Source organism: Melanostigma gelatinosum (assembly GCF_949748355.1).
Source record: "Melanostigma gelatinosum genome assembly, chromosome: 24".
In the NCBI taxonomy this organism is placed as follows: Eukaryota; Metazoa; Chordata; class Actinopteri; order Perciformes; family Zoarcidae; genus Melanostigma; species Melanostigma gelatinosum.
In genome coordinates this window covers 11335977-11348476 of record NC_136657.1, presented here as the reverse complement: position 1 = coordinate 11348476, position 12500 = coordinate 11335977, and the positions used below count along the sequence as shown (strand labels likewise).

The 12500-nt window shown below is 38.7% G+C and overlaps 2 protein-coding genes across 3 annotated transcripts in view; both read right to left on the bottom strand.

Annotated features, from left to right (window-relative positions):
• The window catches only part of dnajc27 (DnaJ (Hsp40) homolog, subfamily C, member 27), a 5003-nt gene extending 646 nt beyond the window's left edge, over window positions 1–4357 (bottom strand). Inside the window, exons 1-8 of one of the 2 annotated variants that reach the window (XM_079296355.1) lie at window positions 3962–4357; window positions 3345–3419; window positions 3120–3202; window positions 2962–3031; window positions 2166–2330; window positions 1635–1757; window positions 1387–1547; window positions 1–785 (exon numbers count right to left, since the gene is read on the bottom strand). The exon at window positions 1–785 is cut by the window's left edge and continues 646 nt beyond it. In XM_079296355.1, coding sequence (XP_079152481.1) covers window positions 653–785; window positions 1387–1547; window positions 1635–1757; window positions 2166–2330; window positions 2962–3031; window positions 3120–3202; window positions 3345–3419; window positions 3962–4048 — 897 coding nt within the window. In that variant the 5' untranslated portion in view covers window positions 4049–4357 and the 3' untranslated portion in view covers window positions 1–652. The remainder of the gene's footprint in view (window positions 786–1386; window positions 1548–1634; window positions 1758–2165; window positions 2331–2961; window positions 3032–3119; window positions 3203–3344; window positions 3420–3961) is intronic. The other variant, XM_079296356.1, reaches the window with a different exon arrangement.
• Window positions 4358–4524: 167 nt separating this feature from the next.
• Window positions 4525–12500, bottom strand: part of cd247 (CD247 molecule) — an 8133-nt gene continuing 157 nt past the window's right edge. Inside the window, exons 2-8 of the mRNA XM_079296358.1 lie at window positions 6781–6878; window positions 6616–6660; window positions 6434–6481; window positions 6175–6207; window positions 6010–6063; window positions 5893–5922; window positions 4525–5802 (exon numbers count right to left, since the gene is read on the bottom strand). Coding sequence (XP_079152484.1) covers window positions 5737–5802; window positions 5893–5922; window positions 6010–6063; window positions 6175–6207; window positions 6434–6481; window positions 6616–6660; window positions 6781–6878 — 374 coding nt within the window. The 3' untranslated portion in view covers window positions 4525–5736. The remainder of the gene's footprint in view (window positions 5803–5892; window positions 5923–6009; window positions 6064–6174; window positions 6208–6433; window positions 6482–6615; window positions 6661–6780; window positions 6879–12500) is intronic.

The window sequence follows — 12500 nt, the reverse complement described above, 5'->3', positions numbered from 1 at the left end:
AGATTTTAGGGAACTAATTTCAGCAAACATCTTGCTACGCAAGGGAACATTTTGAGTTCAGTTCAAGAACAAATTATAATTTAACATTTGAGAAAATATTCAATAAGTTAAGAAAAGACATTGAAGTTTAGTTTGAGATGAGTCACTGAAGGGAACATACTTATCTTCATCATCTTCATCATCGGGACGTTTGTGTAAAATATAAAAGCTTAACATTATTAATATCAAACATGCATTTTGTTTACGTCGCACTTTAAACTTCGATTTTGGCAACTCGACTTTAAAACGTGAGAATAAAAGACATCATTTCACACTGACCTTTGACCTGCCGCTCCGCTGAGGTCGTCAAACACATACATTTATTACTGTTGTTTCAAAATTGAAGTTTCTTGACTTCAGACCTCAAAGGGCTGATTTTAATCTTTGAACTTTGTTCAATTAAACAAAAACAACTTCTCAAAATCTAGTTTTACTTTTTCTTTCTTCAATTTTGTCCGGTTTGAGTAAATTTGAATATTTAAATGTATCTTTAATGTAGTTTGCGGTGCTCATCGTCTTCCTCACATGGACAGAACCAGTTCTCAGACGGCGGCGTGTGATTGGTCGCTTCATGTCTGAGCGGTCCAATCAGACGGAGGCGTGTTATTTGATGTTATTTGATGTTCTTCAGCAGAGACGTGCGAGCGTTCACGACGGCCTTGAAGGTGTCTTCGCTGCCGGGGGCGACACATTTATCAGGATGAAGAAGAACCGCCAACTTCCTGTACGCCTTGTTCACCTCCTCCCTGGAAACAAGCAGGTAGGAACCAACGTGTGACGGTCTAATTAAACAACACGCATATATATATACATACATACATACATACATACATGCGTGTTGTTTAATTAGACATACCTAATAAATATATATACATATATAATATGTATGAGACAGAAGAGCAGACTGAATGTAATTCCACTAAAGCGTTATAATTGAATGCGGTAAAATATTCATAAAACGTTCTCTTCCTCATACGAGTGTTCTTTGACAATATATATAAATAAACAAATAAATAGAAAGCTGTAAAATATTGTTGTACAGTCGACAAATGTTTGAATAAAAACATGAACTTTTAATAAAAGTAGTGGCAATTTGAATTAAATTGATATATTGTAACTATTTAAAAAACAAAACATAAATATATTTTATTGTAACATTTTTTACATTTTGTAAAACCAGTTCATTTCTTGACAAATGATATGATAAATATATATATACCACAATAACATATTTTTAAATACTACTAACACTAATATTAACAATAACCATGGCAATAATAATAATATAACAAAAGCAGTAATAAAATAATTATAAAATAAAAAACAACAACAACAACATCGGCTCACCGCGTGGCTCCAGGCTTCACCCCCAACATGTCCCATGAGTCTTTGCTGCTGCGGATGCGTCGGATGGTGTCGGCCTGCTCTTTGGTGAAGCCCACGTTGACCTCTGACACCGGACGCTTCCCTCCGTTCTCACACATGTCGGTGATGGAGGAGAAGAACGCCTGAGAGGAGAAACGCAAAGTATTTAAATCCAGAAATAAATATATATATTATTACTAAATATATAAATATTATGAATAAATATATACCTGAAACATCTCGTTGATGCCCTCTCCGCTCTGAGCCGACGTCTCGAAGTAATGGAAGCCTCTAGACTCCGCCCACAAACGCCCCTCCCCCTCGTCCACGACGCGCCGCTTCGTCAGGTCCACCTGAAACCAGAGGTTAGCCCCTCCCCTTTTACATTTAGCCCCTCCCCTCAGTGACCACATGAAACCAGACTGGTTAGCCACTCCCCCCTTTACATTAGCTCCTCCCCTCTGAAACCAGAGATGGTTAGCTCCTCCCCCTTTGCGTATAGCCCTCCCCGCTGAAACTAGCGATGGTTAGCTCCCCCCTTTTGTATTTAGCCCCTTCCCTCTGTAATCACATGAAACCAGATACGGTGAGCCCCTCCCCTTTTACATGTAGCCCCTCCCCTCTGTAATCGCCTGAAACCAGAGGTTAGCTCCTCCCCTCTGTGGCCACCTGAAACCAGAGATGGTTAGCACCTCCCCTTTCCCCTTTAGCTCCTCCCCTCTCTGTGACCACAGCGTCTGATTGGACGAGCCCGTCCTCACCTTGTTGGCGCACACGATGAACACGATGCTCTCCATGTTGGCCTGAGAACCCATTTCCTGTTTCATCTCCCCGAGCCAGCTGTCCAGAGCGTCGAAGCTCTCTCTGAGGCCCACGTCGTAGACCAGGAGGACCCCCTGACTGTCTTTGTAGAACTCGTTACGCACCTGAGGAGGGAGGAGGGAGGAGAGAGGAGGCGTCTGAGAGACAACCTATGGTACCATGAGAGAGATACGACTCTGATGAACGCGCTGATGTGTTTCTTATGTTTGTGGTGTTAAAATGTGAGCTCCAGACAAAATACACAACTGGTCCCGTCTGCGTTCTTTGACAAATGAGTGGTGAGATTTAACATGGAGTCTGATGGAGCAGCTGGTTGGAGTTCATGTCGCTCTGCGGCTCTTTGAGCCAAATGTGTAAGTCCGTTGGATTCCACAGACACTTTACTGCGACCAGCACAACATTTCCAAGCTTTTGGGCCAAAATGGTGTTTAAAGAGTAAACATTGTGGGAGCTGCAGCGATTTGTTTGGAAAAATCACAGAATACTTTCCTGCTCCGCTCCACTCTGACCGTGATGTCATCACTCAAGCGCTGAACAAGCCGTGCAACACACACCCATTGTAAGATGTGAAAGTGAATCTGTGACTGAATGAAAACTGTGCTAGCTATCAAAATGTCCCTTCGGCTCGATAAAGTGCAGCGTTTCGTCTACGTTTTGAACTTTGAATCGTGTTTCTACGTTAAAGTACGGCTCGTCAATATGGGCCCAAAGTTAAGTGTTCTTTGCTCTCTTCACCTCATAGAAGAACGGATGACCGGCCATGTCGAAGATGTTCACCTTGATTTCTCTGTCTCGAACCTGAACTCTGAAACCACAACACTCACATATGAATAGAAATAAAGACGGCAGTACAGCAGTACAGTAGTACTACATCAGATATATACATAACCTACTTGGTCACGCCGTAGTCGATGCCGATCGTGGCCAAATACTTTGGAACGAACCTCTTCTCACAGTAGCGTTTGATGATGCAGCTCTGACACACACACACACACACACACACACACACACACACACACACACACACACACACACACACACACACACAGTTAAGAGGAGCAGTGGTGTTAGTATTAAACACACAGATGGTTATTCAGGCGCCTCAATGTATTACAAACCTTGAGACTCAACGATTTACGGATGAGGATCAGGCCATCACCTTGGTCTAGGGTCGCATTACTCTTAAAGGGTACCTAATGACCTTTAAGATGAATTACTAAAGATAAATTACAGCACAAGTCATACTTATCATGAAATCATTACATTCTTCTGATAAACATCAGATAATCCATCACAAGAGCGTAAACTCCACTCATTGCGTATTTCACAGAAGATGTGGATTTTAATGCCATTTCATGCATAAACGCACGAGTTGGAGTGAAGTTGATGGAGTGTTTTAGAACCAGCGGGTTCTGCTCTTCCATTCGGCCCACACATCACCAGCAGAGACACCGCTGAGTCACAGCAGCACCGGTCACCGGCTGCACCGTCAGCTGCACTAGCATTAGCTGCACCGTTAGCCGTATTAGCATTAGCTGCTGGATCAAAGCAGCAGGAGGAACGTTCATAACGCATGAAGTTATTCCATATGTAGAAGTATTCTATGAGCGGATATTTGGAGAGCACGGTCGTCTTTACAGATAGCGTCTTTGTTGATTTGATATCTGTGTGAATTCGCGGAAAAGAGTGAAGAAGCGTTAAAGTGACGAGTTTTAAACGGACTCTGGTTTCTTACCTTTCCCACTTCCGCGTTCCCGAGGCTGATCACCTTCACGCGCAGAGACTTCTTGTTATCTCGTCTCTTCGGTGCGTTTGTTTCCATTTTAATATCTTTTAAATTCACGTGTTCCGCGAGCTGCTCACGAGGAATACTTCTCAACAACTGCGTCGTTGTTGTTGTTGTTGTGAGCGTAGCTAACAGCTGTTAGCAAGCCGGCTAGCAGTTAGCGCGGCTCTTAAAATGAGTAATTCTGGTTTTAATAAATCCCGCCGCGTTGTTCTACTTTAGTCCTGAAGCTCATGTTTTCAGCTCCATTGTAACTCACAGCGGCCTGATGCTAACCTGCTAGCCTGCTATGCTAACCAGCTGTTTAGGAACAGCGACAAGTTAGCCACAATGAAGCTAATGTACGACTTCCGCTACTCTTTTCAAAAATAAAACTGATTGTTAAAATCTCTTAATTTGTCGATATATTTGAAAAGGAGAAAACTCAACCTTATATTATATTATATATATATATATATATATGTATATGAATCCAGCAGTTGGCAGTAAAATGTCATATTTGTGTTCTTTAATAGATTTATTGAGACATTTTAACGAAACATTTTAATCTCAGAGATAAACTCAGATTAGTTTTAACAGAGCAAACATGAAAATGACCAGAACAGCAAAATATTCATCTAAAAAACAGCACAAATTCTCAGGAAAATATCCAAACAATAAAACAAACGATTGATTGTTTCAAAGTTCAGATCGATCAGGAAATACTTTCACAACTCAACTAACTGGTTGAAGTATTTCAGTATAAAAGCATCAAAATAAGAAATCAACAGCAAAATAAAAGTAACTGAAAGCTGCTCTACATGTTGTTATTTGTACAGTACATGTTTTTGTAATTGTCTAAAGTACGGAGGCTCAAAGCGTCTAAAACTAAATAAACTAAATTTAATAAAAAATCATTGTATCTTTTATTTTAATTCAGAGCCAGTGATGTGATTGGCTGTCATTTGTTTTGATTGACAGTTGAAGAGTTTTATGGAGAAAAATAAGCTTCAATTCAATAATGTTACAGAGAAAATAAATGTTTCTCTTTTCTCACAACGTTATGTTTCTGTTAAATTATTTTGTTAAAATATCTCGATGACATCACCATGAATAATTGTGATAATTTCAGGGATTTCATGGACAGTGAAAATGTTTTTCTGCACATGTTAAGGGTTCTCGAAAGTAAACGTCCCGTAACATGAAATCATTCATCTGTAATCTCCACTCAACCCACAGAGACACCAGATAAAAGAAGATGGACTCTTTCCATCGGCCTGGTGTTTGAGTGGTGGACAGGACGTGAGGCGAACAGGAAGTGAGGCGGACAGGACGTGAGGTGGACAGGAAGTGAGGCGGACAAGACGTGAGGCGAACAGGAAGTGAGGCGGACAGGACGTGAGGCGAACAGGAAGAGAGGCGGACAGGAAGTGAGGCGGACAGGACGTGAGGCGAACAGGAAGTGCGGCGGACAGGAAGTGCGGCGGACAGGAAGTGAGGCGGACAGGACGTGAGGCGGACAGAAAGTGAGGCGGACAGGAAGTGAGGCGGCCAGGACGTGAGGCGGACAGGAAGTGAGGCGGACAGGACGTGTGGCGGACAGGACGTGAGGCGGACAGGAAGTGAGGCGGACAGGACGTGAGGCGAACAGGAAGTGAGGCGGACAGGACGTGTGGCGGACAGGAAGTGAGGCGGACAGGACGTGAGGCGGACAGGAAGTGAGGCGGACAGGAAGTGAGGCAGCGTTAGCGAGGAGGAAGAGGCTGCATCTGCAGAGAGTCGTAGGTGTCTCTGGAGGCCGCGCTCAGACCCTGAAGACGTAAACACAGCGATCAATACACATCAGATATCAAGAGTTGTATTAATAACTAACTCATATTAATAACTGAAGCTTCACTCACCTGGTAAACCTGCTCGTTCTTTCTCTGACGCTGAGATACAAACATTCATAATGTGATTAATAATCAATCAGACTGATCATAAAGTGAGCAGATGAATCAGTGAAGAATCAGACTCACGTCTCTCTTAACAGGAAGCTCTTTGTATTCTCCTTCTGTACGGCCGGTCAGACCCTGAAGTCAACAAACCTTCTCATGAGCATCAGTGTTCACACTAATGTTGTACTTATTCATATCATCAAGTCACACACGTCATCGTCAATATGAACATGTTCGATGTCTTACGGTGTAGACAGCGTTGTCGTCCGTCGGGCGGTTCTACGAGACAGAACACATCACAATGATTCAGGTTCTTCAGGGTTCTAATCAACTCACTTCATAAACTACTTCGCCTATTTTTCTGGACTATATGGTAATGTTTGTTTTTCGGGTTCCTGGCGATGAATCGACTCAGTTGTGAAATCATGGCACAAACAAGGTTCTGTTATATTCTACATTTATATTCTACATCTCAGGTTCTATGTAGAACCACAGCAGAACTCACTCTTTGTCTCAGCTGATTGTAAGCTCCAGAGCTCTGACCCTCCAGATCCTGAACACAGAGAGACACGTAAACAACAACAACAACAAACAATGACAATGACACTAATGACCAAAATACTAACAAGTATAATAATGACAATAAACACAACAAGTATTATAATAATATCCCGTTGGTTGACTCACGCTGTAGACGCTCTCCTCGCCTGCCTTCACTTTGGTTGTAAAGAACTAAAACATTTGAATAAAATATATTAAATTGTGAGGTGAAGATGAGAAGACTCGGGCCTGGCCCTTTAAATGTGAACTGTGCAGCAGGAAGCCTTTTCAAAATAAAAGGAGTACACAGACCTTCTCCTTGATGAGCATGGCGGTGATGATGAGTCCGTAGAGACCGAGGAAGCCGTCCAGGATGTAACACAGCTGAGGGCTGTACATCATCAGGGCCTCTGTGGAGAGAACACAGGCTTTTATTGTGAAGGGTAGCTGTTATATTTATTTTCAAGAAGAAAGATGATTTCTAAAGTTATTTTGAGGAGCGAGGCATCATGGGTATTGTAGTGCGAAGAGTCTGAACAGCGGCCTTATAGATAAATATAACTTACATCGTCTGATGATCGCGGCGCCAGCTTCCTCGTTCTCATGACAACGCGTCGTGGTCACTTTAGTATCTCGAGTATGTTCGTACAGGAAGTGTGTGTGTGTGTGTGGACACGCGATCAGCTCAGTTTCACATATTTCAATTCAAAACCTGCTTTAAAAAATCTCATTCGTGGTAAATTAGTCGTTTGGTAAACGCAAGGTCGGCGGTTCGATCCCTGGCTGGGACGTGTCCTGTGCCGAAGTGTCCCTGAGCAAGACACTGAACCCCGAACTGCTCCCAATAAGCTAGGGAGGAGTATTAGTGGTAGTATTAGTGGCAGTATTAGTGGTAGTATTAGTGGTAGTATTAGTGGCAGTATTCGTGGCAGTATTAATGTTAGTATTAGTGGCAGTATTCGTGGTAGTATTAGTGGCAGTATTAGTGGCAGTATTCATGGTAGTATTAGTGGCAGTATTCGTGGCAGTATTAATGTTAGTATTAGTGGTAGTATTAGTGGCAGTATTAGTGGCAGTATTAGTGGCAGTATTCGTGGTAGTATTAGTGGCAGTATTAGTGGTAGTATTAGTGGCAGTATTAGTGGTAGTATTAGTGGCAGTATTAGTGGTAGTATTAGTGGTAGTATTAGTGGCAGTATTAGTGGCAGTATTAGTGGTAGTATTAGTGGCAGTATTAGTGGTAGTATTAGTGGCAGTATTAGTGGTAGTATTAGTGGCAGTATTAGTGGTAGTATTAGTGGCAGTATTAGTGGTAGTATTAGTGGCAGTATTAGTGGTAGTATTAGTGGCAGTATTAGTGGTAGTATTAGTGGCAGTATTAGTGGTAGTATTAGTGGCAGTATTAGTGGTAGTATTAGTGGCAGTATTAGTGGTAGTATTAGTGGCAGTATTAGTGGTAGTATTAGTGGTAGTATTAGTGGCAGTATTAGTGGTAGTATTAGTGGCAGTATTAGTGGCAGTATTAGTGGTAGTATTAGTGGCAGTATTAGTGGCAGTATTCATGGCAGTATTAATGTTAGTATTAGTGGTAGTATTAATGTTAGTATTAGTGGCAGTATTAGTGGTAGTATTAGTGGCAGTATTAGTGGTAGTATTAGTGGCAGTATTAGTGGCAGTATTAGTGGTAGTATTAGTGGCAGTATTAGTGGTAGTATTAGTGGCAGTATTAGTGGCAGTATTAGTGGCAGTATTAGTGGTAGTATTAATGTTAGTATTAGTGGCAGTATTAGTGGTAGTATTAGTGGCAGTATTAGTGGTAGTATTAGTGGCAGTATTAGTGGCAGTATTAGTGGTAGTATTAGTGGCAGTATTAGTGGCAGTATTAGTGGTAGTATTAGTGGCAGTATTAGTGGTAGTATTAGTGGTAGTATTAATGTTAGTATTAGTGGTAGTATTAGTGGCAGTATTAGTGGTAGTATTAGTGGCAGTATTAGTGGCAGTATTAGTGGCAGTATTAGTGGTAGTATTAGTGGTAGTATTAATGTTAGTATTAGTGGCAGTATTAGTGGCAGTATTAGTGGTAGTATTAGTGGCAGTATTAATGTTAGCATTAGTGGTAGTATTAGTGGCAGTATTAGTGGCAGTATTCGTGGTAGTATTAGTGGCAGTATTAGTGGTAGTATTAGTGGCAGTATTAGTGGTAGTATTAGTGGCAGTATTAGTGGTAGTATTAGTGGCAGTATTAGTGGTAGTATTAGTGGTAGTATTAATGTTAGTATTAGTGGTAGTATTAGTGGCAGTATTAGTGGTAGTATTAGTGGTAGTATTGATGGCAGTATTAGTGGCAGTATTAGTGGTAGTATTAGTGGCAGTATTAGTGGTAGTATTAGTGGCAGTATTCGTGGTAGTATTAGTGGTAGTATTAGTGGTAGTATTAGTGGCAGTATTAGTGGTAGTATTAGTGGCAGTATTAGTGGCAGTATTAGTGGTAGTATTAGTGGCAGTATTAGTGGTAGTATTAGTGGTAGTATTAGTGGCAGTATTAGTGGCAGTATTAGTGGTAGTATTAATGTTAGTATTAGTGGTAGTATTAGTGGCAGTATTGGTGTGCAGTAAAACTACTAATAATACTGCGACAGAGACAACTGCTGCTTCTCATCCATTCAACCTTCATTCATAATTTATATCTATAATATTTATTTATACTCAGAATAAACCGGAAGCTGTTGGTTTTGTTACTGGAACCAAACTGTCATTAAAATGTCAAATTAACTCGTTTACTGTAAACAGCGAACGGAAAAACTGGTCTGACGTCAGTTTCATGTTTTCTGTCGTTAGTTTTCCACTTTAAAGGAATCGCTTCATAAAAACAGCTGATGCACAATGAAACCATCAACATAAGATGAAGAAATCAGAGACTGTAGTATTAACAGTACATGTATCACAGTCACACACGGTTCTATTCAAAACCTGCGTTAAAAAAGGTTGAATTTAAGAGAGAGTTTAAAATTACTTTGAACTACTTTAACATTTACTACTAACTGCTGTATTTTTTATGTTATTTTTACGGTCGATGTTTAGTTAACAATCTATCGTAATACTAGTACTGGTATGTTGGAGATTATTATTATTAGAGATAATTAAAAAAATAAAACATAATATTTCATATCAGACAGTAGTACTAGTAGTAAAATTATTTTAGGCTGCCTTGAAACATCTCGCCGGGGACAGCAGATGGAAATTAGCCTTTAGTACATTACTTCTTTCATACAAAGACATGCAGCCCAGTGATTACAATTGATAATCAAAACTAACTAATAAGAATTTCAAAATAAAATGCAAGTATCGCAGTAGTTGTACAACAGCAAGTATATTTACTGAAGTATTGTACACAAGCTTCATATTTAAAGTGAGATATTAACGTTGAATCTGTTGTCCTGTAGATTGCGTTCTATTCAGAAGCTGCTCGTAAAAGGCAGAATTTAAGGGACACGAGATGAAACGATTGAAATATTACTACAGACGGACTCAAACAGGAAACTTTGATCTGCTTTCTGATGAATATCAAAGTTTATCTGACGATCATGAAGATGAAATGTGTCACGCACGTCTTTAAAGAAGAGCTTCAGTTTGTTCGAGTGATGTAATAATGTTATATAATGTTATATAAAGGTTATATAATGGTTATATAATGGTAATAATGGTTTAATAAAGGTTATATAATGGTTATATAATGGTTATAAGATGGTTATATAATGGTTATATAATGGTTATGTAATGGTTATATAATGGTTTAATAAAGGTTATATAATGGTTATACAATGGTAATAATGGTTTAATAAAGGTTATATAATGTAATAGTGGTTTATTAGCAGCCCACCAGACTATTCATTGAAGCAGAAGTGCTCCTGATATGATACGATAGAGCTCATGTGTGATGATTTTCTTTGTGCAGCTGCTCGTTCTCGTTTCTGACGTCGAGCGATGAAACTGCCGCCTCAAACGTTTTCTTTCGGGTCACATGACCTCCTCATCGCTTCGGCTTTAAGAGTTTCAGCTTAGAACCAACCACAGAGTCGCTTCCTGAAACTGTTTGTGGTCAATTAATGTAGTTTGAGCTGAAGCATGAAGTATTACTACACCTCAGACACTTAAATAAGAAAAGTTAAAAAGGTTAAAGCAACATTTGAATCAACACCAGATGTCTTGTGTTGGCTCCTTAGACTTTAAATCAATCGTTCAAAACGTCTTTATCGAGTAAAGTCTTTATTTCTGAGTTTAAATGTGTATTAAGAGAATTAGATGGTAATTTATTGTGTTCATTAATGTTAATGACCCTTTAATAACCTACATTTAATGGTTCTTTATGTTAATAACCCTTTAATAAGATATTTAATGTGTTTTATGTTTTCATTTCTCTGCTGAAAACCAGCTGCTGGTCGAACAAAACTTTATTGGGTTTAAACTAGTCTTTACTGGTCTAACACAATCTCTTAATGCTCGAAACTTCATTGGGTTTAAACTAGTCTTTACTGGTCTAACACAATCTCTTAATGCTCGAAACTTTATTGGGTTTAAACTAGTCTTTACTGGTCTAACACGATCTCTTAATGCTCGAAACTTTATTGGGTTTAAATTGGTCTAACACGGTCTCTTAATACTCTAATCTTTACTTGATTTAAACTGGTATTTTAATAGTCTAAACTGGTATTTAATGCTCTAATCTTTACTTGGTTTAAACTGGTATTTCTATAGTCTAAACTGGTATTTAATGCTCTAATCTTTACTTGGTTAAAACTGGTATTTTATAGTCTAAACGAGTATTTAATGCTCTAATCTTTACTTGGTTTAAACTGGTATTTTAATAGTCTAAACAAGTATTTAATGCTCTAATCTTTACTTGGTTTAAACTGGTATTTTTATAGTCTAAACGAGTATTTAATGCTCTAATCTTTACTTGGTTTAAACTGGTATTTTAATAGTCTAAACTAGTATTTAATGCTCTAATCTTTACTTGGTTTAAACTGGTATTTTAATAGTCTAAACAAGTATTTAATGCTCTAATCTTTACTTGGTTTAAACTGGTATTTTTATAGTCTAAACGAGTATTTAATGCTCTAATCTTTACTTGGTTTAAACTGGTATTTTAATAGTCTAAACGAGTATTTAATGCTCTAATCTTTACTTGGTTTAAACTGGTATTTTTATAGTCTAAACGAGTATTTAATGCTCTAATCTTTACTTGGTTTAAACTGGTATTTTAATAGTCTAAACTAGTATTTAATGCTCTAATCTTTACTTGGTTTAAACTGGTATTTTAATAGTCTAAACTAGTATTTAATGCTCTCATCTTTACTTATATATTTTGTTGACAGTATAAAGTTATAGAAACAGCATTAAATGATTTTTTCAGACGTACAGTTAAAACATGTTTGTGTCTGCAGATCCAGCTCACATTAGCATTTAGCTTTCATGTTCAATTTAAAGTCCAAACATGATGAAAGTCTCATGTTGTTTCTTCATTTTACACAAACTGAGTTGATGTCAGAGGAAACATCTCAAGTTAAATCCTTTGTGTTGATGCTGTTTCATTAGCTTGTGTGCTAATCTGTTACGTAAACAACTTAATGATGATTAGCTGCTACAGTTAGCTTCAGAAGCTAAAGTCATGATATTTGACAACATGGCCGCCAGAGAGAACAGAGACGACTCTTTTCTTCTTCACGGGTTTGTAATGTTGGATGTTTGTACACAGATAGATCTACATTACTACACAAATATACAGTATATACACACATATATGTATGTATACATATTGTATTTTCAGACCAGTTGAGGAGGAAGAAGCATCTTTCAGTTTTGAGGAAACTCTTTGAAATCTTCACCGACATCTTTTATTTTGTCGTTTCTCCAAAATCAACTTTTAGAAAATAAAGCAGATTAAAAAAAAGACTAAAATCTAAATGTGAATATTTTCTTCTTCTACTTCGATTGTTAATCAATATGCTAATTAAGAGTAAGAACCGGAGCGC